The 25,000-nt window shown below is 34.9% G+C and overlaps 3 protein-coding genes and 1 pseudogene across 3 annotated transcripts in view; 2 read left to right on the top strand and 2 right to left on the bottom strand.

The window, feature by feature from the left end:
- Positions 1-4,632, bottom strand: part of LOC125661157 (E3 ubiquitin-protein ligase arkadia-B-like) — a 72,895-nt gene extending 68,263 nt beyond the window's left edge. Inside the window, exon 1 of the mRNA XM_048893038.2 lies at positions 3,581-4,632. The gene's annotated coding sequence lies outside the window, so the exon portion shown is untranslated. The remainder of the gene's footprint in view (positions 1-3,580) is intronic.
- A 3,827-nt stretch (positions 4,633-8,459) lies between these two features.
- Positions 8,460-10,080, bottom strand: LOC125661158 (uncharacterized; annotated as a pseudogene).
- A 2,913-nt stretch (positions 10,081-12,993) lies between these two features.
- LOC125662328 (uncharacterized) lies at positions 12,994-16,537 on the top strand. Its single transcript, XM_048894508.2, has 4 exons — positions 12,994-13,097; positions 13,702-13,867; positions 15,446-15,563; positions 16,343-16,537. Exons 2-4 carry the CDS (start codon positions 13,735-13,737, stop codon positions 16,479-16,481), a joined length of 390 nt encoding a protein of 129 aa, XP_048750465.1. The 5' UTR covers positions 12,994-13,097; positions 13,702-13,734; the 3' UTR covers positions 16,482-16,537.
- Positions 16,538-19,806: 3,269 nt separating this feature from the next.
- The window catches only part of LOC125661554 (centrosomal protein of 78 kDa-like), a 92,088-nt gene continuing 86,894 nt past the window's right edge, over positions 19,807-25,000 (top strand). Inside the window, exon 1 of the mRNA XM_048893602.2 lies at positions 19,807-19,940. The gene's annotated coding sequence lies outside the window, so the exon portion shown is untranslated. The remainder of the gene's footprint in view (positions 19,941-25,000) is intronic.

The following is a 25,000-nucleotide window of genomic DNA, read 5'->3' as shown; positions in this document are numbered from 1 at the left end:
TGGGAACTTTTCAAAGACTTTTCTATATTGAACGATCAAATATATCGCATCCCTGCTCCAAATTACCACATTATCTACCAACAAGATAGAGCAAGAAGCTACGAACTCCCCCGTCAAGGCCTGATCGTATTTGTGTACAAAAGTTTGAAAGCCATGTTACTTAAATAAAAAATCATGTGAGATAGCGCACCCAGCAGACCACGAGTCTGCGTTCAAGTTGATGGTCTATATTTCTGAAAAAGCAGGTATAAAATTTTGATATGGGATTATCTAAATGTTATGACGATTTAATAGGTGAAAGGCACTTTTACTTTGCTCTTAAACTGAGACACACGAATGGAACATGATCGTCACAATAAATTGAATGATGTGGGGAAGTCGGCATTAAAATTATATGGGGCAATCTTAAAACTGATTGTAAATTGCTGTCATCATGCAATTCACTTGGATATTCATGGATCACATTAAAGTGTTTAAGTGATTTCTGTTATGAATGTCAAACCACAAATAGAAGAATCGATCGGTGGTAATAAAAAGGGGTGTTAATTTATTTATTAACAACTGTAGAGGTCCTGATCCGTGACAAATACAAAACATCCTGAGAAAATTTCAAAGACATTGGAAGATTTACATGTATTATATACAATGTGTACAAAATGAATGCTCTAAACTCTATTCTGTCTGGCAGCGTTATGTGTTTAATGAAAACATCAGTAAATTTGTAAATCTGATTTTCATGACATTCAAAAAAAAAATTCACTAAAAAGCATCAAAGATGCGTATGGCCGAGTTGCAGTTTGGAAAATTATGCACGCTTGCATTCACGAAGTAAAAACATGCACGTATTTAATATAGTTTATTAAGTATGAAGCTTTGAATGGCCGCATTAGGTATTTAGTGCGATAATGACCTTGACCTTTGGATTTCAAAAGCAACATGAATCTTGAATGTCATCAGGATTTGAAGTCTGATAAACATGCACCAGCAAGTACATGTATAAAAGTTCGAGGCAAGCTCAAATCTACAGTATATAGTGAAAAAGAGACGTTGACTTTTGACCTCAAAATAAATAGGAACCTTCCTCTTTTGGATGTGATCATGTTATGTAAGTTTCACAAAGATGCCCCTAGTAGTATGAAAGTTAGAGACTGGACAAGCTCAAATCTAATGACATTTAGTGACAAAGTGACCTTGACCTTCGGACCTCAAAATAAATAGGAACCTTCCTCTTTTGGATGTGATCATGTTATGTAAGTCTCCAGGGCTCGAAATTAGCAAGAAATACTCGCAAATTGCGAGTACATTTAGAAAATAGCGAGTAAAAATAGTGGGCACTCGAAAATCTTAGCGAGTGGTGATTTACAAACCATGATCGTATCGTATTCGTTTTATATGGTGATGCGCTATTCGCTTTTCTTTAACTTGCACTCAGAATCATACAAACGCTTACATAAACAACCGATTTCAATAACAGTTTCTATCCGGATTTTTCTTTTATGATTTTTTTTAGAAACTCGGCATCGAACAAATGCTTTAGAGGTCGGACATTGCGTTATGATGAAAATATAGACATGTGCTACAAGTCCTGTTCACTTATAGGGGAGATTAAATTGAATTCCAAGTATGAAGTTTTTGTTATTCATTTATCTAAAAAGAAATCGGAGTCTATGTTTTACAAAGTCTTCCTGTAGTCAATTTTATCAGAATCAGAATTCTGACAGAATGTCCTATCTACATGAATTCATTCTCTGATTGTAGTGATGACACGAGTGCACTGCTCAATGCGTAGACGATATCAAAAAAGTTCATAAGACTCGTGATCGTGCTGCTTATAAAACCATGAGTCCGGGATTCGCTTTGAAAAATCACTAGTGACACCCCTGATGTGGCGTGAAACTGGCAGACTTTGGATTTAAACAGCTCTGCGTTGAAATGCAGGTTGTGGATTAGAGGTGAGATGGTCAAGAGACCTAAACATTGCACCATATGACTTACATACATGTAACTTAGTGCCTTGTCCAAACGATGCCTGATGACCCACTAAGCTCACTAATGATGGGGAAAATAATTGATTTTAAAAAAGCATGAAAAAGGAGCACTGCTTCATTGTTTTTATTTTAGCTTGTAGGTTTTCATTTTAGCCTGTAGATTTTTTACCCACAGGCTAAAATTAGCCTGTGGTAGAAAAAGTTAATTTCGACCCCTGGTCTCTCAAAGATGCACCAAAAAGTATGGAATTTAGAGACTGGACAAGCTAATTGTGGATGCCGCCCGCCCGACTGGATGCCCATCCTTCGCCAATTTAAAAGCCGAGATTTGCTACGCAACTCGGCTAAAAAAAAAAAATACCAACCTACCTACCTACCCGACTTAATGATGGCCTTACCGTAAAAAGTTTTTTTTTCTTTTCTTTTAGTTGAAATCATTTACTGATACATTGGTAGAAAATTCCCAATTTGTTCAATTTTGACGCTATTTTTCCCAATTGAATGGGTACCGGTACCTGTACCAATGGGTAGAAAAAAACGCTGATATGAGTGAAAGATTCTCAAGAGGGACGTTAAAACAATACTCAGTTTTATCAGATGATTCAGCTTCGTCAGCCATTTTTTATTTTAGTTAAATCGCGGCAGGAATATTCGTATTATTTTTTTAAAAATACCGACGTCAGTGATTTTCGATTTTCAAAATGACAATCAACTATTCACACCGTTTCAGTTATAGCGACCGACAAACGAAAGTCGGCGATAATCGGTACATCACTAATAAATGATATGCACAAGAGTTTGAATTCTGTTTGAATTGAGGGTGTCCGGGTAGCGTAGTGGTTAACTCACTCGCTTTTCACTGCTGCAAGCCGAGTTCGATCCTCGTAATTGGCAGTGATTGTATGTGAGAGGGTATGGTGGTCGTCCACTCGGACACGTGGGTTTCCTACGGGTACTTCAGTTTCCTCCCACTCAAAGGCCCCCTAGCGCTAACATCTGTGCAAGTTGGTAAAATAGCTAGGATATAGCTAATGTTATTTGTTGATTATGTATATCCGACTTTAAAAAGAAAAAAATTATTACCTTATCAATAAAATTTACTCGATTGACCAAGCCATCAGCTATATGTGACATGATTTTACCGAAACATGCAACCGAGTGCAATTTTTATAATTGTTATTTTGCTACATTGTGGGTATATGGGACGTATTCTATCGTTAAACCGGGACCGTAAGACTTTATCACTTTAGCGATAGAGCATTCAGATTCTATCTAATTTCCCCACAACTCTATCAGTCCATTGAGTGATTAACTTGTTCCGTCTCAGTTGGAGAGGTCGGTGATTATAAAATATTTAACAAGTTCTGTTGCTTATATATTTACCCATAAATTGAATAAGAAAATATAAAGACTGAAGACGACTAAATGAAAATGAAAGCTTGTATCTTTATCTTCCTTGAAGTTGATTTCATATTTTGTTCGTTCACATTAATTTTCTACAATTGCTGAACAATACTGGTGAAAACCTCTACATTTTTCACATTATTCAGTAGTACATATCACAAAGTTCTTCTCAGACAATAAAAACTAACCGTAAGCTGTTATTTCGGTGGTAAATAATATTGTTTTTGTTTGCGAAAATCAATTTCCTGTGTTCTCCATTTTGACTGACTTACCGGAAGTGAAGAAAATGTAAGGTTTTCATTGGTCTATAATGATATTAATGATAATTATGGTCAATATTCCTTATCTAAAAACTGTAAATTCTAACATTTTGATGAATGACTAAACCGTAATTTTCGAGAAAACTATTCATACTCATTAATATTTCGCTCCGTAACTTCAGAACAAGGCTACTGTGCATGCGCCAAATGTTGACAACAAATATGCAGCTCGAATTTGTTCAGTATATATGTAATGATATGATATTTAAAAAAAAAACCCAACTCTAAACACTTTCTAGAAATATTTCGACCGTGTTACCGGTCTTCTTCAGTCGTATTTATCTGTCATAGTATACACAAAAGTACTATGAGGTCACAGTAAGTATTATACCACAGGTGCTTGCTTTCAGGAACCCCCCCCCCCCCCCCCCCTCCGAATAAGCTACAAGGGTTGATTGACTTATTTTTGTTGAAAATATTCCTAATGCATGTCAACAGCGTCTTGTGTACCCCTAAAGTCCAAAATAATTCAAAATAAGCCCTTTTTAAAAAAATAAAAAATAACCCTCACTGGTAGGCCCTATTATATGAAAAAGGCCTAATATTTTTTGACTCGCCTAATATAGAGACTTGGTGAGCGCAGCACTGAATGACTCCAATTCTAAATAGAGAGGACTTCTGCCATGCAGTTCATTTCTAAACTAAATACGTGTATCTTAACATAAATTTAGATTAATAATGAGATGACTTTTATTTCCATTCAAGCATAAATTCTCCGTTAACTTTTTAGCTATTTTATATATTATGAAATAAATCTGTTGATTCCTACTATTATATATGGATCGTAAACTTCACCTTAATTTTCATTGGTTCTGTTTCAATCTTGCTGTATCTCTTTGGGTTTAACACTAATCCACAGGATATCGGTAAAAGTACGAACTTTCATCCCAATAGAGGCAAACCTTTCATACACACCGGATTCGTTCGTTTAATTTGATGTGAAAGTCAAATTAAAATTCAGTTATCTTAGACACATCTTGTTGATTAAAAGCACGTACGATTTAAAAGGGCTCTGTTTGGGGAAAATTGTTGAAAAAATAATTTTATCTTTTACAATGTTGTTTGGGGGAGGGGTCCTTTTATTCATTGCATATGCTCATAAAATCTTTTCTTAGGTAGCAACCAGAATCAAGTAATAGAATTGGAACGTCGTTCAATTATAATTTAAGTCTTTTCAGTATGTTCATTTCATTTTTGTTCTTCTTCTTCATTTGTGAAACAATATACTATCACAATCATGGGGGGGCAAAGCCTGGGAAAAGAATGGTACCCACAGTCGCTTGCTTAATATTTTTATTAAAACTTACTATGCAAGATATTAAGCAAGCGTCTATTGGCACATTCATCCACAAAATCCACCGTTTTAAAATACATATATGCATTAGCCTAGTATGAGGTATTAACATGAAACGGTGGATTCTGAGGATGACTTCCTGTTCTCTCTGTAATGTCTGCTTCCCTTGCTCATAATAAGCCTTTTGATTTTATAAAAATGCTGACCTCTTCATAGCATTAATTATTGCATAAATTAGTTTCCGTTCCGTTCCGCGTTTTAGCAACAACCGTTAAAATCAAATTCTGTCCTTACAATGCAATTTAGTTCCCGAAAGTGTCCATACTATGAAAGACCTAACATGCTTGAATAACTTTATTTCAAAAGATATTAATTAATTTGAATATAAATGCTAGATCTTTCTTTTTTGGTGAAAAAAACCAATAATGATGTTACAGTATCATATTTTATTAATACTACATATATTTATTACAAACACTGGGGGATTTAGAGGGGGAGGGGGGGGGCACCCCCCCCCCCCTCTAAAATTTTCAAAGTAGAGGGGAAATTAAATCATATCTATAAAAGATGAATGTCAAAATACATAAAGTCCATAACTCCGTCACTTTCGGGAAACCCTGCGCAGTTTACAAATGTGATTGTGACGTCATTTTTTTCCATGCTGAAAATCTACAATGAAATGCCGATGTTTATTTTCACCCGACAGCCACTTTTATGAAGGTCTATGTCAAGGTTCAAAGATAATATACCATATTTAATAATGTGGCTAAAATATTTAAATTTTCGTCTAGATTTGCCCTGATGCACTACACATCGGAGATATGTTAGCCGACATTATTACTGTACATATAAATAAAATACATTATATTAACGTTATTAATTTCTGTTGTTGATACTTTTTTAAAAATACAATTTAATTTTTTTTTCAAATCATAAAATTGTTTTCTCTGTTTACAAGTTTGAGAAACAGGGACAACAAAAATGTTGTCATACTGTAGATGACCCTAGTGATAGAATTGGGTTAGTTGGACGAAATACACACGAATGTGAATATAAGCCCAATAACACCGTGTACAACCCCATATTTGGGGGTGCGGAATAGTGACCTTGAGGGGTGCGGAATTCGAAGCGTGTTTTACTAGACAAGTTGACATATTTAGCTTGGTTACAGCTATAGAGATAAAACTAGCTGTCTTATATTAACATACGACATAACACAGTGATGTCCCCGCTTACTCTTACTCGTTTCCCACCTCGCAGTTCGTGTTAGAAAGAGGTGAACACTTCAACAATATTTGGCAACCACACGTAAAGATGCAAGTTTGATCGATATTTGGCGAAATTTTCAATTATACTGCCACTCCATATAATATACATGTACTTAATTCGCATGTTTTCTGCACATAACACTGTAGCAGATACTTCCATGATTTCCGAAATTCCACGTCAAATAAATGGTGAAAACTTCAATTTTAGTGTGTGTCACTAGGGGGTACAGCTTTCAGTGGAGGTAGGGGGCAATGAACCAATCATAATGTGATCAGTTTAATAAAGCGCCATTTGGATTTAAGATTAATATATCAAACCATCTTTGCGATGTAATCATTCTTTGATTTGAAGTGTTGCTTGTCCATGTATATAAATGCAGTCGGTACATTAACATTTCTGATCAGAGAATTATTTGTTATGTTCTTATATCATCAAGATGTTCCAAAATTGGGATTTCAAAACTGACGTCATCTAAGAAAAGGGACATTGTGTTTGGGCAATGCTTATTGTATTGTTATTTCACTGTATTTACATGTTAAAATAATTAATATATGTAAGTGAGAATATCAAAGAGTTAAATTTACGTTGTTGTTTGTGATATTCAGGCTTGAAATTTAATTTAGACTCTCGGTTCAATTATAATTGATTTTACTAGTGAACTGCAGGGTGGTGGCATGAAGAAAAGGTAAACTCTGGTTACACCTACTGAAAAGAAAGTTACAACATACACGTACACCAAACTAAAAAAAAAAAAAGGCTGCAGTGGGCAATATGACCAAAATATGATAGCAACATAAAGGGAATGGACACTCGTCTTTATACAGCTGAAAAAGATGTAGTGTTTACACCAAAATCCAATCACAATTTGCATGGACTACATGTTTTTAATAAGGCCAAAATAAAATGTATGTGTGTTTCCGGTTTCCCGACCCTACCTACTCTTTTGCTGCCGATCCTAAATAATTCATTGATAATATATGCATGTATATGAAAGAAAATAGAAATCCTGAATTTGGAATTTTATTTTCTTTTTACATTCGAGTTTCTCTGATTTACATTAAAACTACTATTAAATGATCTTCAAAATATGTGAAAAGTATTTGTAATGTATATAGACCTGTATTGAAAGCGTATCAAAAACTAAGATTTCAAATAAAATGTTTTAATGAAATAAAAATTTTACCCAACAACCCTACCTAAATTTATTTAGGAGTGAAATAGGAAACACACATACTTCATTTTGACCTAAAGAGAGTGGTTATTGTTAAAGTTCTACATTATTAATCACACTAGTGCACTCACTATTTTTGGAGAATGTCCGATTCTACGCCCCACAGGCCTTAACGGGAGTACCAAAGCCTTTACATAGGCCATACATTTTGCTTTTTGGAATGTTGGATATAGACTTTACAACGCTAAATTCTTGTATTTTAGGGGTGGTCCAAGAGCGATTGGCCAAACGAAAGAAGACACGACATAAGTGGGTTCAACAATTTCATAATTTAGAAAAATGCAGTGCCAATTTTGTATTGAAACCATTTCTTCTTGCATTTAAAGACAATCAACAACTGAATTATACACATTAGATAATAAACAGATAAGTATATTTTATACATGTTGAATTTTCACAATCAAAATTTAAATAACATTATTCATTTTACATTAAATCCTTTCAAGTCAAGAATAGTACATGGTGATGAGATTTCAAATTTTCACAATTTAATAAAAAATTTGAAATCTCATCACCATGTACTATTTTTGACTTGATATGATTACATTTATGTACATGTATACATATTTGTAATAACATTATACATGTGTCCATTGATATTATTTGCACAAAGTTTGTACCATAGACCTTTCCGCCATACATTGTCAAATGCTTTTTCAAAATCGATGAATGCACAATAACGCTTTTTCTTTTTCAATTTCAGTAATTCCGATAAAGTGTGTATTGAAAATAAATGATCGGTAGTTGAATATTGTTTTCTGAATCCTGCTTGATTTTCATGTTGTATTTCGTATTCTTCTGAAAATATGTTCAATCTATCGTTCAGTATCGATGTAAAAAGTTTACCAACACAGCTTAAAATGGTAATAGGTCTATAGTTCTGTGGATTATTTTTCTCCCCTTTATTTTTATAAATCTGAATAATGTTTCCCTCAAGCCAACATTCTGGTAGTTTACCAGTACTAAAAATTATGTTGAATAATTTTTCATATAGTAGAAGCATAACGTGTATTGACGACTTTATGTATTCATTCTTTATATGATATTCACCAGAAGTTTTGTTATTTTTTGATAGGTTTTAGTATTTCATCTTGTGATATATGCTGATTTCAGTTGTGGTTTAATTCTCCAATTTGTAATGCTTTTATTTCATTATTAAGTGATTCTTCTGTATCGTCCAGTATCTTTGGTGCTTTATTTAATTCTTTAAAATACTTATACAATTCATCAATATTGATATGTTCCATATTGCGTTGTTTGACGTTTTTATTCAAAATTTTCCAATACTCGGGGCTTTTGAGTCTCGTACTTTGTAATTTTTGGCTCATTTCGTCCCTATACTTGTTTATTTCTTTATTTAACAATTTTTTGTATATGTTTTTTCGTTGCTTTTGTAGTTTTCTTTAGCGCTTTGTGAGTGTTTCCTGAAAAAATAAACTTTGCTGTTGCGATATTTTTTTCTTGCTTTGTTACAAGCTGTAGAGAACCATGGTTTACTATTTTTATAAGTGCATATGGACCAAGACAAACATGAATCTTTAGGTAAATTATTTATCTATGTTAATGCAATAAATCTGAGAGTAATCTAATTTCATACCACATATTACTTTTTATTTGATAAAACCTTTCAATGTGATTTCACAATTACAAAAATCGCTACATGAATTTATCATATGTACCAAATATGGTTGTTATACATTAGATAACTTGAATGAGAGCTATTTCTTAAAAGGTTACAAAAACGAGGAATTAACATTGAGTAGACCTCAAAGGTGTATAAGTTAACTTCTTGTCCCTCATAATCGACAGTCTCCTCATCCTCGGAGCTGTCGATGGATCTCGCCGCATCATCTACTTCCTCTGTCCAGTCCCGAATACCACAAGACTTGCTCTGATATCTAGCAAAGGCTAAATACCAAATAACACAGGATAAGTGACTGCACATTCCAACAACCCAGGCTCCATTTCTACAGGTACAATACCAGGACAAGATGGTGATATCGTATTTTATCCATAAGGAATACTTTTTAGATGAAGTGCGGCTTTGAATTTTGGCACAGACAATATTGGGTATAGCATTGCTCACAAGAATTTCAAATAATCTATCATCTGTAAGATGATCTGCCGCATATGATTTTGTCATCTTTAGCTGATAAACACCAATTGTAAGGTTTCTGATCTCTCCCTCAGTAAGCCTGGGAAAATCGGTGATGGTGTTGCTGTCAGCGTCGATGGTAGTCCATTTCATGGATCTTTTATCAAGCCTCAACATATCAACTCAAGTCTTGAAAATACCATTGTACTAGAATATATATGTGTATATGCAAGTACCATTATGTAAAATAAACATGTCATCAATAATTTTCAAGAACAAACTGTTGAAGTTCATTTGCCTTTTAGTCCAACATCGTCATTGTCATGCAATGGTGATACCATCATCAAATGTTCCAGAGTTGATAGGAGGCCGGTACTTGTTACAAAGACTACAGACAACCCTAACATAATCCCCAGTACACGGGATCTGGCTGTTTGGAAGTGTTTTATCAAGACATCTCCATTTACGAATTCAACAATCCATCTGACCTCAAATGAACAATCAAAAATACTTGACAACATTACTTGACATCACAACTTTCAGTAGAATTAAAGTTTTCAATCAATTGCATATTTTAAATCTTAGATATACATGTATCAGTACACTAGCATGGAATAACTTAAGGTAAAACATTCATTGTTCAAATTGCAGATGCATTAATAGGCTTAGCCTTACCTTTGTTACAAGTCTGGAACTGTTAGCTTCCTCTGTAGACAATTGCTTCAGGACCCTCGGGATAATCGCAGGCATCTCCATACGTATACCCAGGTCATTCAAAAGTGATTCTGAATCCCGGAAACCTCTATCAACAACAAATATATCGTACTCTCTGTCCCACTTTATTTCACCTGTGTTTGAATAAATCGAATGATTGAGAATAGAGGGGTCATTGTTAGATCTGCCAGATAAGGTCCAAGGACACTGTTGATATATATCCTGTTGTGGAGACAATCATCATGGGTTTTAAAAGGGGTCTTCGCTTGTGCATACTGAAAGATCGTCCACTTTTGTGAATATAGATATAAGATTCATTCAACACTAATATTGCAGGTGCAGATGTTACATCGGACAGAATTTGTTGTGCAAGTGGCCTTGTATGGGTGTGAATGATCTCTTACTTTATGATATGGGAAAATCCGAGAATTCAGCCATCAGAGCCAATCTAATTAAAATTAGATCTTCCATCCGCTCCCCAGTTTTCGAAACGTCGTCTTTCTCGCGACGTATCGAAAACTGGGGAGCGGATGTAAGATCTAATTTTAATTAGATTGCCATCAGAGCTTTCTTTGCAGATTGTACTGCCCTGCGAATCTGCAATAATATTATCATTCAATAAAATCTATAATTATAATATTCATATATTTTGTGCATAAATCATTACCTTCAAAGTTAACTTAACAATTTTATTTACTTGAAAATTTTGACCTTACGTTGTTAACATTTGTGATTATGTCATCAAACTGCTCTCTAGTGAGTCCGGTTAAGGTAGGTGTCACAATTGGCGGCGAAGGGCTGCAAAATTTAGGTCTATGCTCGGTGCTCACAGCCTTCGAGGAATCTTTATCGTGCCACATGCCCATGCCTGTTGTGACACGGGGCCTCGGTTTTTGCGGTCTCATCGGAAGGACCGCACTATTCAGTCGCTTCCTACGACAAGCACCCCTTATTGGGGATCTATTCTAACCCCACGGGAATCAATAGCTTTATAGACGATCGATGTTATCTATATACTAGTATACTGTATTCTTTGGATATCACCGTAGAAATTAAAAGCATGTAGTTTATATCAAGCTATTTAAGTTTTACACTTTCTGCAAATTATGCACTTTAACTCAGTCGGTTAAAAAATAATTAAGCTAATTTCCTATTTAATTAGTATTCTCCGGATCGGATAGTGAACGGCCCATTTCGAAATACTGTACTTATGATCATGTGACGTTACACGCAGGATTTCGGAAGTAAACAAAGTTCTTCAAGGCAACGTAAAAACGTGTACGACCTGCAGGCTGTTGACGGGACAAAATTAGCGATACAAACAGTCAGACGGAATTAAACAGGGTAGAGATATGCTTTCACACAACCACCATAAACGTCACTCCCTCGTAAATATGCACTAGCAATCGTAACTACTCGGCCATTTCCGCAAGTAAATAATCATTTGTCGTTTGTGGAAATGGCCGAGTAGTTACGATTGATGCACTAGAAAATTATCATTCAATAGGCCAATACTCCTCTAATAGCCGTATACAATTTTGTCGAAATTGTCAAATCATATTATTTCGCATATTTTATCATAGTAACAAAAGTTTGGTCTAGTTTTCAACATCAAACAAAATACTGTTTTATAAAATACGGCACATATACCTATAATTCCAATGAACAACTACAACTATTCATTACAATTGCTTGATTGGACAAAAATAAAGCTAAACGAGAATGTACGCATCAATAAATCCCAAAACACTATGTATACATACGCGCCTGAAAACAAATAACATAGTGCGGGGAAACGATTCAAATTTTTGAAATTGATAATACAGGGAACGAACTGGAATTATAAGAATCAAACATTCGTACTTTTATTCAGTTTGTGAGTAAAATGTCCAGAGTTTACACATCACTAATTTTTTTTAAAAAGAATGTGTAATCTTATATTTAAGCAATATATGCCAAATATAACCCTGTCCTGGAGTAATTTAAGAACCTCTACCCTGGGGATCATGGAATTTACAATTTTGACAGAGGTTTTCTTACTCTCTACATTACTATGTCATTAAGTTTCCTTGCAGATCTATGGTTGTAAAGAAGATTTTTAGAACTGTTGAAAGTGGTATAGCGCACTTGGTATGCAATTTCGCCTACATATATTTACTTTTTTCTTGAATATCATTTTTACAAATATTCTGCTATACAATGTTAGTTTATACTTGTGTTTGCCCAAATTACTCAATAAAGATATCTATACGTTGATTATAATCACCGTGATTATAAAGAGTAAATAGTAGATTTACGTGTAACGTAATAGGCCTAAAAATTGCAAACGTTTGCAAAAGGCCACCCTAAAACAGACATAAAACTCTGAAATTGTTTTATTTGAGTTTGACTGTACATAAGTTAATTTAAGAAAATTTGGTTTAAGGTGGTCCTTTTGTTGAAAATGACTAAAATACCCCCCCCCCCCCCATTTAATTTTTTTTTTCAATTTTAATATTCTATGTGTTTACTATCAGTACTTATTGGCTGGTAGCTTCTACGGGCTTTTATTGGCTGCTGGTTAGTGGAAATGGACCATCCTTATTGGCTGGTAGCTTCTACGGGCTTTTATTGGCTGCTGGTTAGTGGAAATGGATCATCCTTATTGGTTGGTAGCTTCTACGGAATTTTATTGGCTGCTGGTAAATTAGTGGAAATGGATTATCCTGCGTGGATTGTTAGTTATCAAGTACTTTGATTTACTGTGGAAAAAACTTCAAATTGATTCGTTGATTTACTGAAGGTATGTGTTGTTGGTCTGAATTATTAAAGATACGTGTTGTTGGTTTGAGCATGTACTCAACAGCAACAACAAAAATGTTTAAAATTTGTGTTTTACAGTATTGTAAACATTTATACTATTCACTGTTTGTTTCTATACAAGTTAATATTATACATATTGGTTCATACCAGTATGTTTTCATGTAGGCAAATGTTAAAGTATTGGATTCTATTATCGATAACCGTTAAAAACGTTCTAACACCTCCATATTGCAATGTCGATAACAAAGATGAATGAGTCTCCGGGAGGAAATTCCTAAGAACTTGACGGTTTTTATATGTATGTCACAATACAATAGAATAACCGCATACAGTGTATCAATAAATACATCTCAACCAGAAGTTTTAAGAGTTTGTGTTGTGAAGTTTTTTAATATCAAAGATAATTGTGAACGTGATTACAAAGTGATTGCAATAACGAACATTAATTCCTTAGATAAATTGATTATATGAAATAATCTTCACGCTTTAGCGTGACAAATGGTCAACATCTGTGATACTCATTCATCAAGTTGAAGTAATTAATCATCGAGCTGATAAATAACAGAGCTGTTCTTGATTAACAGAGTCACAAGTAAAGGAGTCTGAGTTCATCCAAGATGAAGAGTACAATCGCTGTGTTATTTGGCTGCGGACTCATTCAGGTCGTCATCAGCCAATGTCGTACAGTTCCAAAGGCGGAGAAAGAAAATCCGATGGAAAATACAGATTGGGTCCCCGATGAATTTCTAAGTAAGATTGATTATTGTATTTTTATAACATGGACGCGAACAATAAAAAGATTGTATAACCAGTTGCGTTAATCTAGTGGTTAGGGCTTTCGCTTTTAAACTTTACAACTGGGAGGTTCAATTCTAAACCTAAGAAGCTAAGCTGTTCCGATTGTTTCTTCGCCACCCGGCATTAGAAGTGAAAGTCGCGGGTCTGTCGGAAAACTGAAGCCCCGAACGGGAGCGTACAGACACACGACTATTACTAGATAAATTATATTCGAACATAGCAATGAATTAATTTTCAACACCTGGACAGCATGACAACGCCAGCGCGCGGACCCTTCACTCAGATTTAATAAATCCATTGGAAACTCTCATTCCGATTTGTCGCATTTCTGTAAAACGTTTCATGGTTGTTGACTTTTTTTTTTATTGATACAGAGTTTCACAGAACTGAAACAGTCTTCCTTATTATACGTGAACACGATTATCCACTCCGAGATATGTAGCAAATCTAAATCGCTTTCAAATAAAAGAAGCCTGTTAAAGACCGGATTAACAACACTTGCTACAAACATTCTTTTTTAAAAATGATCACTAAATTTATGTTTTATAAGTAAAATGAATACAATAATTCACCGTATGGAATGTAATTTATTCCTATGATTTCTCAATTTTAAGTCCAAAGAAGTGGGAGAAAAGATCAATTCAGGGTAACAAAAGAAAGACCAATAAGGGAGAAAATTTTTCCGGAAAAAAGTTACATTGTTCTATTAAGTTGCTTTAGTTATTTTCTGTCGTAAATATATATGAATTTTTCATATGTTCATTTCGAACCTGTAAAATTGGCCGAAACAGCACCCCCCAATTTAAGTATCGATTTCGACATGGATCCTTCAAGGGCTTAGGCAGGTCTGTCTCTGAGATTTTTTGTTATATTTTGATATGCTATAATCTTAGGAACAATTTACTATAGTAGTTTTAGAGGGCACCCCCTTCGGATTTCCATTTCATAATTTTGATATCATGAATCAGCTCTTGACATGTTTTACTGTTGCAAGAAAAACAAGCAAAGCAAGTAGGCAATTAATCCCAAAGTGATTACGGCCGGATATTACAATTACAAAAGTATGAAATATCAAATAACACAAACGATACATGCATCATGCTACTTTTGTAGTAAGCGATCTATTAAAAGTTTCCTCCTATACATCGGACCATCCACATACTAAAAACAATATCTGTTAAAAAAAAACTTATTGCATTTGTTTGGCTTAAAGTTATAAACTACAATGGATACGGATGAGCTTTTCGTAAAAGTCTAAAACCAAATCCGGCCCAGTAGGTTTTTTCGTTTGTTTCTCTGAACTGATCCTTTGTGTACAGGTAGGTTTATATAGGTAGGGATGATATATTTCATCCTTTGAACATCATCGAACATTTACAAGTCACTTACTAGCATTTTTATATTTATATTATAACCAAAATAAGCCAAGAAATCAATCAATCATGCATTCATTTCTTTTGGCATCATGCGTTTATTAGATAATCAAATAAAATGTGCTGTACCTAATTTTATATCATTCATTTCTGCCAGGTTTAATAAAGGGCTGCTTTTACAACGAACAGAGGATCGGGGCCGGGGGATCATTTGCATTTGCTGATATCTGCGAGACATGTTTCTGTTCTGAGCAAAGCGAACTAACCTGCTGTGTGTAAGTCTCTCTTTCTCTCCTAACCTGCTGTGTGTAAGTCTCTCTTTCTCTCCTAACCTGCCGTGTGTAAGTCTCTCTTTTTCTCCTAACCTGCCGTGTGTAAGTCTCTCTTTCTCTCCTAACCTGCCGTGTGTAAGTCTCTCTTTCTCTCCTAACCTGTTGTGTGTAAGTATCTCTTTCTCTCCTAACCTGCCGTGTGTAAGTCTCTCTTTCTCTCCTAACCTGCCGTGTGTAAGTCTCTCTTTCTCTCCTAACCTGTTGTGTGCAAGTATCTCTTTCTCTCCTAACCTGCCGTGTGTAAGTCGCTCTTTCTCTCCTAATCTGCCGTGTGTAAGTCTCTCTTTCTCTCCTAACCTGCCGTGTGTAAGTCTATCTTTCTCTCCTAACCTGCCGTGTGTAAGTCTCTCTTTCTCTCCTAACCTGTTGTGTGTAAGTATCTCTTTCTCTCCTAACCTGCCGTGTGTAAGTCGCTCTTTCTCTCCTAATCTGCCGTGTATAAGTCTCTCTTTCTCTCCTAACCTGCCGTGTGTAAGTCTATCTTTCTCTCCTAACCTGCCGTGTGTAAGTATCTCTTTCTCTCCTATTCTGCGTGCAAGTATCTCTCATGCACCGGTCTAAATTTGTGTTACTTCACCTATATACCGCAGGTGACGTCTCAATACGAGTGAAAAATTCTCGACGAGACGAAAAATAAACAAACAAACAAACAATAAATTTCTTGTCAACTCCCCCTTCTCTCTCCAACACCTAATTATACTTCACATTAAAATAAATTTCAGTGACGGTTTTGAGATCGATCCTAAATCTTTGTCCTCGGATTGTGTCGCTATCAAGGACGGATGTGGTCAGAAGGCGGTGCTGAGGAGTGACCTGAAGACGACATGTCCCAGTGACGTATTCGTGGTGGGCCGGAGGTAAATGAGATGAATGGCTATTGTCAGGATGAAATACAAATAAATCTACGTCCAACGTTCGACTATGTTTTTTGTTTTGTTTTTTGTTTGTTTTGCGAATAGCGACCAAAAATTGATCATAGTTCAATTGAAAACAAAAGTCTCGACAAGGAGGTCTGGAACTACTACAAACAAACGAAATTCTGCAACGAGACATTTAATGATAGTTTTGTTTAAAAAAAGGTGGGTGATACTTTCTAAATTTAGATAGTCCTATTAAATGGTAAGTGTGTATAAGCTTCAAGTTCTGTTGAATTGAACCCATGAAGTGAAGGACGAAAGTTCGCCCACCCTATCCCCACGATTTAGGATTTTGAAGTTAGGACAAAAGAGCACCCTTTTAGTGTTTTTCTGTCCCCCACCCTTTTTAGTGTTTTTCTGCCCCCCCCCCCCCTTTTCCCCTTTGCTTGACAAGAATTCTAGACATTTGCGAAGTTTAACTACTTTTCCGACTGTCTCACCTCCACTTTGAAGTTTAACTACTTTTCCGACTGTCTCACCTCCACTTTGAAATTTAACTACTTTTCCGACTGTCTCACCTCCACTTTGAAGTTTAACTACTTTTGCGACTGTCTCACCTCCACTTTGAAACACGCACACCCTTGTAAAGCGGCAAACGATGACAATGCAGTTGTAAAATTATATTTGTCAAAGACTCTAGCTAAACATTTTAAAATATTTTAAGATACATGGATACATGTTATGACTCTGAAAAATGTCTTTGTGTAAACTCCAGGAATTGAACCAGTGCTCCGAAGGAGTTCAAACACGGTGCAGGAAAGATATGAAATTATGCCTACAGACCTAAAATAATATACCATCCTTATATTTATAACAGACATCCTATACACATGCAGAAAATTCGTAATACAGGCGCGGATCCAGCTTTTTTCGACAGGGATGTCCAAAAGGCTGAGTCTATAGAGACTCCTTGATTTCTACGTTTTAAACCTAGAGCTACTGTAGGCAGTACACATTTATACCGGCCTACCGTTTTATCTAATTATAACAATAACCCCAAAGCTTTACATGTAAAACAATAAAAACAAACTTAAACAAAAAGCAATAAATCCACAGAAAAGGGCATACTGAGTTGTTTTTTTTTGGTGAAATGGTAAATGATTAATTTTATTTCATATTTTCATAAGGAGAAAGTGTTTGTAACTTTTAGGCCTACCAAGAGATTTGTATGAAGATATTTAACTTCTTTTAAAAATATTGGTCAAAATTTAGAAAATTCCTATATAGGCCTAGTAGATTATTTCATGTTTGATGAACCCTTCAAAATGATACCATGATTACAAAAATCTCACCATCCATTTACGAGAAACACAATGTGATCGCTATAGGCCAATCCGAAAACATGAGTTATCTTTCCTTGATCCGGAACGTAGTGCCCTTGCGTAACAGTAGTTCAAGACTTCCGGGTAGTATATTCGAGAAGCGTCATTATCAACAGTGCAGAAGACCGCAAAGATATTGCTGTATAATTTTACAGTAATCATGCCAACAAATATGTTAACGTTAATCAAAAATCCCAATGCATAAGTTTACTTCATACACGTAAAAATAACCAACTTTGCATGTAAAGATAATAGAAAATTAATGTTGTAAGTAGAGGAGGACCCCCCCCCCCCCCTCTCCCCGATAGACTGTTCTATCGTTAAAGTGATGTAATTTCCTACGGCGGGCCTGTCATGAGACGCAGTTAGATTATTCTAACTACCCTTCCCCCTCCCACTTTCCAGGATTTCACGTGTTTTATGACTGAAATTAGTATATATCATATATTGCATACATTTCATCAGGATCTTTAGCCCGTGTTTCAATAGTCAGATTTATAATAAAATATCAGAAGTTACTTGTTCAATATAAATGTAGTACATTCAGCGATAACAGTTCTGCCACGATGAACGTCTAGGTATGTCGGACTGACACCTCTGGATTTTGAAAATGTCCATCTCTTTGATTGGCGAGTAAAATTTATCCCAGCCTGTACTTGTAAGTGAGAGTCCACTGACAGATTTCCAGCTGACTACTCACAAATTTTATACAGTTTCAAATACAAGTATAACCATAAAGAAATTCATCGTCACAAACCATCTTTAAACTGACATTTACACATACAATTGTTTTGAAAATAAAATAACTTATAATTGAACGCCCTGAATTTATAGTCGGCAAGAGTGTGTACCTGTAAATACAGCCATTTGGGGTAAAATATTTGGAGTTTTACTCAAATTATTTTGTAAATTTGTGGCGAAAAGGGGGATCTAAATCTGTCATTGCAATTTCTGTTATGACACGATACGTGCCTATATATAATCAAGTACATTTCAAGGGGGCTAAAACGAATAAAAAAGGGAAGATACAGAGACGTCAAAAGCATTCTATTGCATGGGGGTTAAACTTACCTTCCCCCAGAAAGCCTTTGTACGGTACATTTGAGAATATAACCCCCCCCCCCCCCCCCCCCCCCCCCCCCCCGCGGACCACACAGGTCTATGAAAACTAATTTATTTCAATCGAGCAATATTGAATAAAATTAATTTTTTTTTTTATTTAATTACCTATTTTTCTGCATTTTAAACATCAGTTGATATTTTAAAACAATTTCAGCCTCATGCTGCAGTGTACAAATGATTTGCACACAGAATGAACACGTCCAGGTACTTTGGAGAAAGTTACCCAAACATTGCGATCTGGTTTATTTTTGAAAGAATCGATTGGTAGTGGTGGAATAATTTTTGCGCTGATAAAACAATGAGAGCGTTGATTTCCTAATTTAATTGATTTTTTTTAAGAGGGGGGGGGCATGTTATGCAAGATCTTTGCACGTGTCCATCCTCGTAAAAACCCGAGCTTTGAGTTGATGAGATACCATCATCTCTTGAGAATCAGAAGTTCTGTACTGATTTCATACAAAATAATTATGTCAGTCGTTATTGGAGACATATGTAAACAAATGAATGTCTGCGTGATTTCCAATTCAGTTTTTAACCCCCCAACCACAACCCCCGAAAAATCATAGCCGACTCGATCAAGAAATTCGTTTTTGTTTCCATTAACATTTTCTTACTCTCTCGTACAAATGATTTCAACTGTTTACGATTTTGAAGAACACCCATACTAGTATAACTCTTATAATGTATGCGCAGCCTGAGTGTGTTACTACCCGGAAGTTGTCATATTCACACTAAATGTAAGAATACAAAGAGAGATAACTCACGTTTTCGGAAAGGCCTATACATTGAATAGGTCTACCTAACTAGGGTCAGTTTTACTACTTTCACCATCCATCCTGATCCGCGCCGAATTCATGTTGTACATATTCGGACCTCGTCTTAGTTTTTCTTTACTTCCGGTTATAAACAAAAGGCGGCTCGACAGTGGAGTTTGAAAAGAGCATCATCATGTAACTTTGGTATGTGTTATCACTGAAGTTCTTACAAGTTTGAAATACAAAGTGAATGCCTTTTTTCATATCAAATTAAAGACGGTCAGTTATACAAAAATATTAGACGCAAAACATTTTTCATGCGAACTGACATACAGTAAACGAGCTCAGACATGACTAAATTCAAAAACTCGTCTTCAGCTGTGATTCTTCTGAATTCAGATTTTGTTTGTTTGTATTAACCCCAGCTTATCAGAAAACACATGAATACACCTTTACATGTGACATTTTCATAAATTTTCTGATTTTGTTGATTAAGAAAAAGTCGCGTGTGAATGCTCCATTTCAGCGCGAGAGCAAACCTGAAATCTGACAAGGCTCAGGAAAAAAAAAAAAACCCTCCGAGTGTAAAGATGCAAATTAACCTGTAATATGTTTTTCAATACTCATTGTCCCCTAAATCTAGAGGCAATTTTGGCATGAATATGATTTGGATGCTGACAGCAAATCTTGGTAGACCCTGATTAAATACTGGAGATTCTCAATGAGAACTGAGTGGTTGTGGAATAAATTGAGGCATTATAGCATCTTGCAAACTTTGATTTTACAGAGTGGATATATACACACCTGTATTTCTTTATTATGGTTAAACATTTTTCACATTTAGATATAAATTCCTTGTGGTATAGTATCCTGTTAAATTTGAGCATCTTGTTAGTACAGTGTTTACGGTAGGTCAAGATCAGTTTGTATTGATACCTTGCATGTGAAAATAATAATGCCTAAATGGGATTCATCTGAATATCGGATCAATATCCATCTATTAATTGAGATGTATTAAATTATCAGAGCTTCCATTTGAAATAGAAATTTTAAATTTACTACTCTGCTAATTAGAGTAATTGAGGTATAAACAACAGCGACAATTTTCGGATCACTTACGACAGTTGTGGATCACCCTAATTACCCGCTTAAAATGAAAGAGGGAGAATGTCACAGGATATTTTACTATCGGGGAAAACATTGATGTCTTCTCAAACTATTATAAACAAAAACAATTTATTAATTTTCATTCTTTGACATATATTAAAAATGACAGTCTTCCACCCTTCAGACGTTGTGTTTTGTCTTTCACAACAGGACTCTCTCTTCTAATTCAAAAAATTCTTTCTTTCTTGGGATCAAATTTTTTTTCTGCAGGCAAAATATCGACTGTTACATATCTCAGAATTTTTAGTATTGAAAGTTTAGATATTTTGACCTGTCTGAATATATTTTATGTCAAACAGTTTGGAAATTGGTTATCAAAAATATATTGTCAAAATGGACTGTATATTTCACTCACTATGACTTCTTTTTATTTGCATGGATATACTCCTACTCTTGATTATATATAAATCGTTGTAAGTTTTATTCCTTCATATCAAACACTTATTCCAACCATGTGAGTCATCTTCGCTAGCCAAGGGTTTTCGGTCCACTCCGCTCCCCATATGGGGGAGTGGACCGAAAACCCTTGGCTAGCGAAGGTGCATGTGAGTATGAGTTCTCAGTGGATGTATATGATTATGAAAATGCTGAAATAAAATATATGATATATACATTACAATATGAAATCTGCATGTGTACATGAACCTTGTACAATACATTTATCGGACAGGATAAGTATTAAATAGTGATCTTATGAATGAAAAACTTGAAAGACTATAGATAAACGTGTACAGGGTTACAAAGCTTTTTTTAAATAACCATTAACACATTCATCTGTATATGATATACTTGTCTATAATTGGTTATACATGTATGCAATGGAACTTACAGGAAATTGAAAAAAAACTTCTTTTAAACTTTTCAAAAAAAAAAAAAATAAAATAAAAATTCTCAAGTGGTGAAAATCCAGTGCGTGCAACTGAAAATTTTGCATTGCATCAGTGCTGGTAGTGCTCTGGATCCAGTTGCACGAATGTTAGTTAAATTAACTTCGAGTTAAGTCCGTAACTAATAGTTAAGTTTTAAAGGGACTGATTCACGATTTCCCCCAAAATTTTATTTTTCACTTTTAATGATCAAAATCTACTGTCTAATATGTTTAAAAGATCTCACATAAAAATTAAGGTTATACAGCTGTACATTATCACAGAAGCTCATTGTAGAGAGTTTATTATTTGTTTTGTAAACAAAGATTTCGGTATGTTATTGTTTACGAAATTTTCAAAGGAAATGGATATCAATCTAAGTTTATTATAACTTTCACATTTCAAGTATTCTTCGGGTAAAATGTGTCATCTAAAAGTTAAAATGTGCGACTATGCAAAATTAAGATGCTTTATTTTACAAAATTAATATTTCACTTGCTTGTTTGTATACATCAAGAGACTCGAGTCTTTGTTTACATAACACATATTTAAGGCTAAAATAAAGCTTTTATTCTTGCATTCAGAAGGTCAAAATTTTGGTTGTCAACATTAAATGAGTTATACTTTTAATATTTAAAGGACACAATGCATGTTTCTAAACTTTTTCATTTTTTCAGCAAAATTAATTCTTTTCATGCCTAAAACTACTTTAAATGTGTTTTTAGTAAAATATTTTGTGTAGTTTTTTTAGTTTGAAAGCGATGAAATTCAAATCTTGCGATATGCATATTTACTTTCGCTATTTTACGGGCCATTATGTGTGACGTCATATGTGCCCTCGGGTTTGAAAACATATATTAGCCATTTCATAAACAGACTAGATTTAATGGACAAAAAACCAATTTTCACGTAAACGGCTTGTAAATAACATTGCATTAAGATGTTTTGTGCCATGTTGGGTTGTACTAGTGGTTGGTAGAAAGGATTTAGACTGAGTAATTTTCAATTTTTTGAAGGAGGGTATTAGAAAAAGACTTGGATAATTTTTTGTTTGAGCAAAAATTTTACCTTTAAAAAAACACCCAGCCACCCTTTCAAATGGAGCTTGGAAAGACACCCAGATAAATTGCGAAACAATGGATATATCGAAGCTATAAGCACTGCTAGGCCTACAGCATATATGTACATTCTGTTCTGGTCTTCAAATTCAATACACACGCGGATCATTCTTGTAACAACATATATCTTGTGCTGTCAGTTTCTACCAACTGGTAGATTTACAAAAGATTTAAAGATACAAAATAATTGAACTTTTAATTATAAATAATAGAATATTGTATTTCCTATCTTTAAATTGAATTATAAAATTATTTCTCATTGAACTCTTAAAATCTTGAGTGCGTCAGTATAACGCCGAGCTCCCACTTCCTAACGACGTGCAGATCACAATTCAAAAATACTAATAAGATTGCTTTATTGAAGTAAAATAATGTGATTTCCACTTTTATTGATTAATTGTGTTTTCTTTTTCTTTTCTTTTCGAAATGCACCCATGACAGTAGCTTGGCCTAGGGCCTAGTTGTCAACAATGTAACATATTATAATTTGTCTTATCCAAAAATGAATAATAATTACCCTGTTTATTTTAGAAAAACAGCGCCCATTACAGATGTATAAAGGAATAATGTTACCAAATAGTTTGTATACAGCGACCCATATAAACATTATTTACACGCAATATTGCCGATTTGGTAGTCGTTTTCCTCGCTATATTTGGGTATTTACATCTCTATTTGTATGCACTGGTGGCGAAAACATATAAAACTCGGGAAAGTTGTCAACATCGATTTAAATGTTGCCCATGGTGAATAAATTAGGCCCCTAAAGCTGAGTTTTTAATAATATCTCACACTACTTTCTCAATCAGTTGATCGAAGAAGGGTGCATGTGACGTAACTACCACGTGACTACCTAACTAATTAACTAGACTTTTTGAAATCGGGGCTTAGGTTTAAGTCTGTATTGTGGTTAATTATCGCAATGTTTCGGCGAACGAACCATTAGAACTAATTACTATAAGCATAAAGAAGACAAAATGCATTTGTTTTCCTACACTTTGAAAACATGATATGTCCTTTAACATCAAAAATTAAAAATATTTTGTTCAAAAATCGTGAACCAGTCCCTTTAAACTGTTAGTTAGCTAATAGATAGTTAAATTTGGATTGCACGAAAAGTTGACTCCTAATTAACTGACTAATATTTAACAGAGAAAACTCTGTTAAACTTTCGTTAAATCCATCTGCATGTGATTTACAGAAGTTGTTACTGGAGCCTTGCAGAGATAAGCGCTCTGACGGATTTTATAGAAACAAATGAAAATGTTTTAAAGGCCAATCATTCCAATTAAATAACAAATACGAAAAAATACCCATGTGAAACGCCAGGAGCTGACAGAAATCATCAACGCCATGGGTATGCAAAGGAAGACAGTAGAGCGGGTTAAGTTCAAGTGGGGTAATGTGCAGCAGGAGGCCAATTAGAGCTTCTGCGAAGAGAAGAAGTCCTGGAAGGTGACAGATGGAGGCCCCCCCCGCCTAAGCCACCAACTGCCATAATAATTTAATGTACCTCAGTTAAATCTGTCAATTGAATTACCAACTTAACAGAGCGTTAACTGTCAGTTAAATTTCATGCAACTCATTTAACTTGCCGTTAACTTTAACAGTGTGTTAACTCAATTTTAACGGCCAGTTAACTTTAACTAACGTTCGTACAACTGGATGCTGGTCATTTAGGCCAGGTAATTTAAAGTTTCAGACACTGTTGATTGTGTAATGCAGACAATAGACAGGTAATTTAAGATTTCAGACACTGTTGATTGTGTAATGCAGTACACTGGGCGCTGTGGTAAATTATTTTAGAATTAAAGTCTGGCTTATTCAGAGTTATTGTTTCCAATTAGTGTCAAGCCACAACTGAAAATGGGGCTAGTTAAAGGTACATACACTCCAATTTCTATTAGCTCACCTGAGCCGAAGGCTCAAGTGAGCTTTTCTGATCAAAATTTGTCCGTTGTCGGTGTCGGCATATACTTTTCACATTTTCATCTTCTCCAGAACAGCCAATTTCACCAAACTTAACCAAAAGCATCCTTGGGTGAAGGACTTTCAAGTTTGTTAAAGTGAAGGGCCATGCCCCCTTCAAAGGGGGATGTAATCGCAAAAATAG

The sequence above is a fragment of the Ostrea edulis genome, chromosome 8 (genome assembly GCF_947568905.1).
Source record: "Ostrea edulis chromosome 8, xbOstEdul1.1, whole genome shotgun sequence".
NCBI classification, from domain to species: domain Eukaryota; kingdom Metazoa; phylum Mollusca; class Bivalvia; order Ostreida; family Ostreidae; genus Ostrea; species Ostrea edulis.
Note: the sequence above shows the minus strand (reverse complement) of the source record. Positions and strands in the feature narration are given on the sequence as shown.

Bases quoted from the DNA above. Each gene is read 5' to 3' on its own strand.
- LOC125662328 (XM_048894508.2), top strand. From the start codon at position 13,735: ATGAAGAGTACAATCGCTGTGTTATTTGGCTGCGGACTCATTCAGGTC. The intron at 13,868-15,445 runs GTAAGATTGATT...CATTTCTGCCAG, and splicing joins GGTCCCCGATGAATTTCTAA to GTTTAATAAAGGGCTGCTTT. The intron at 15,564-16,342 runs GTAAGTCTCTCT...AATAAATTTCAG, and splicing joins AGCGAACTAACCTGCTGTGT to TGACGGTTTTGAGATCGATC.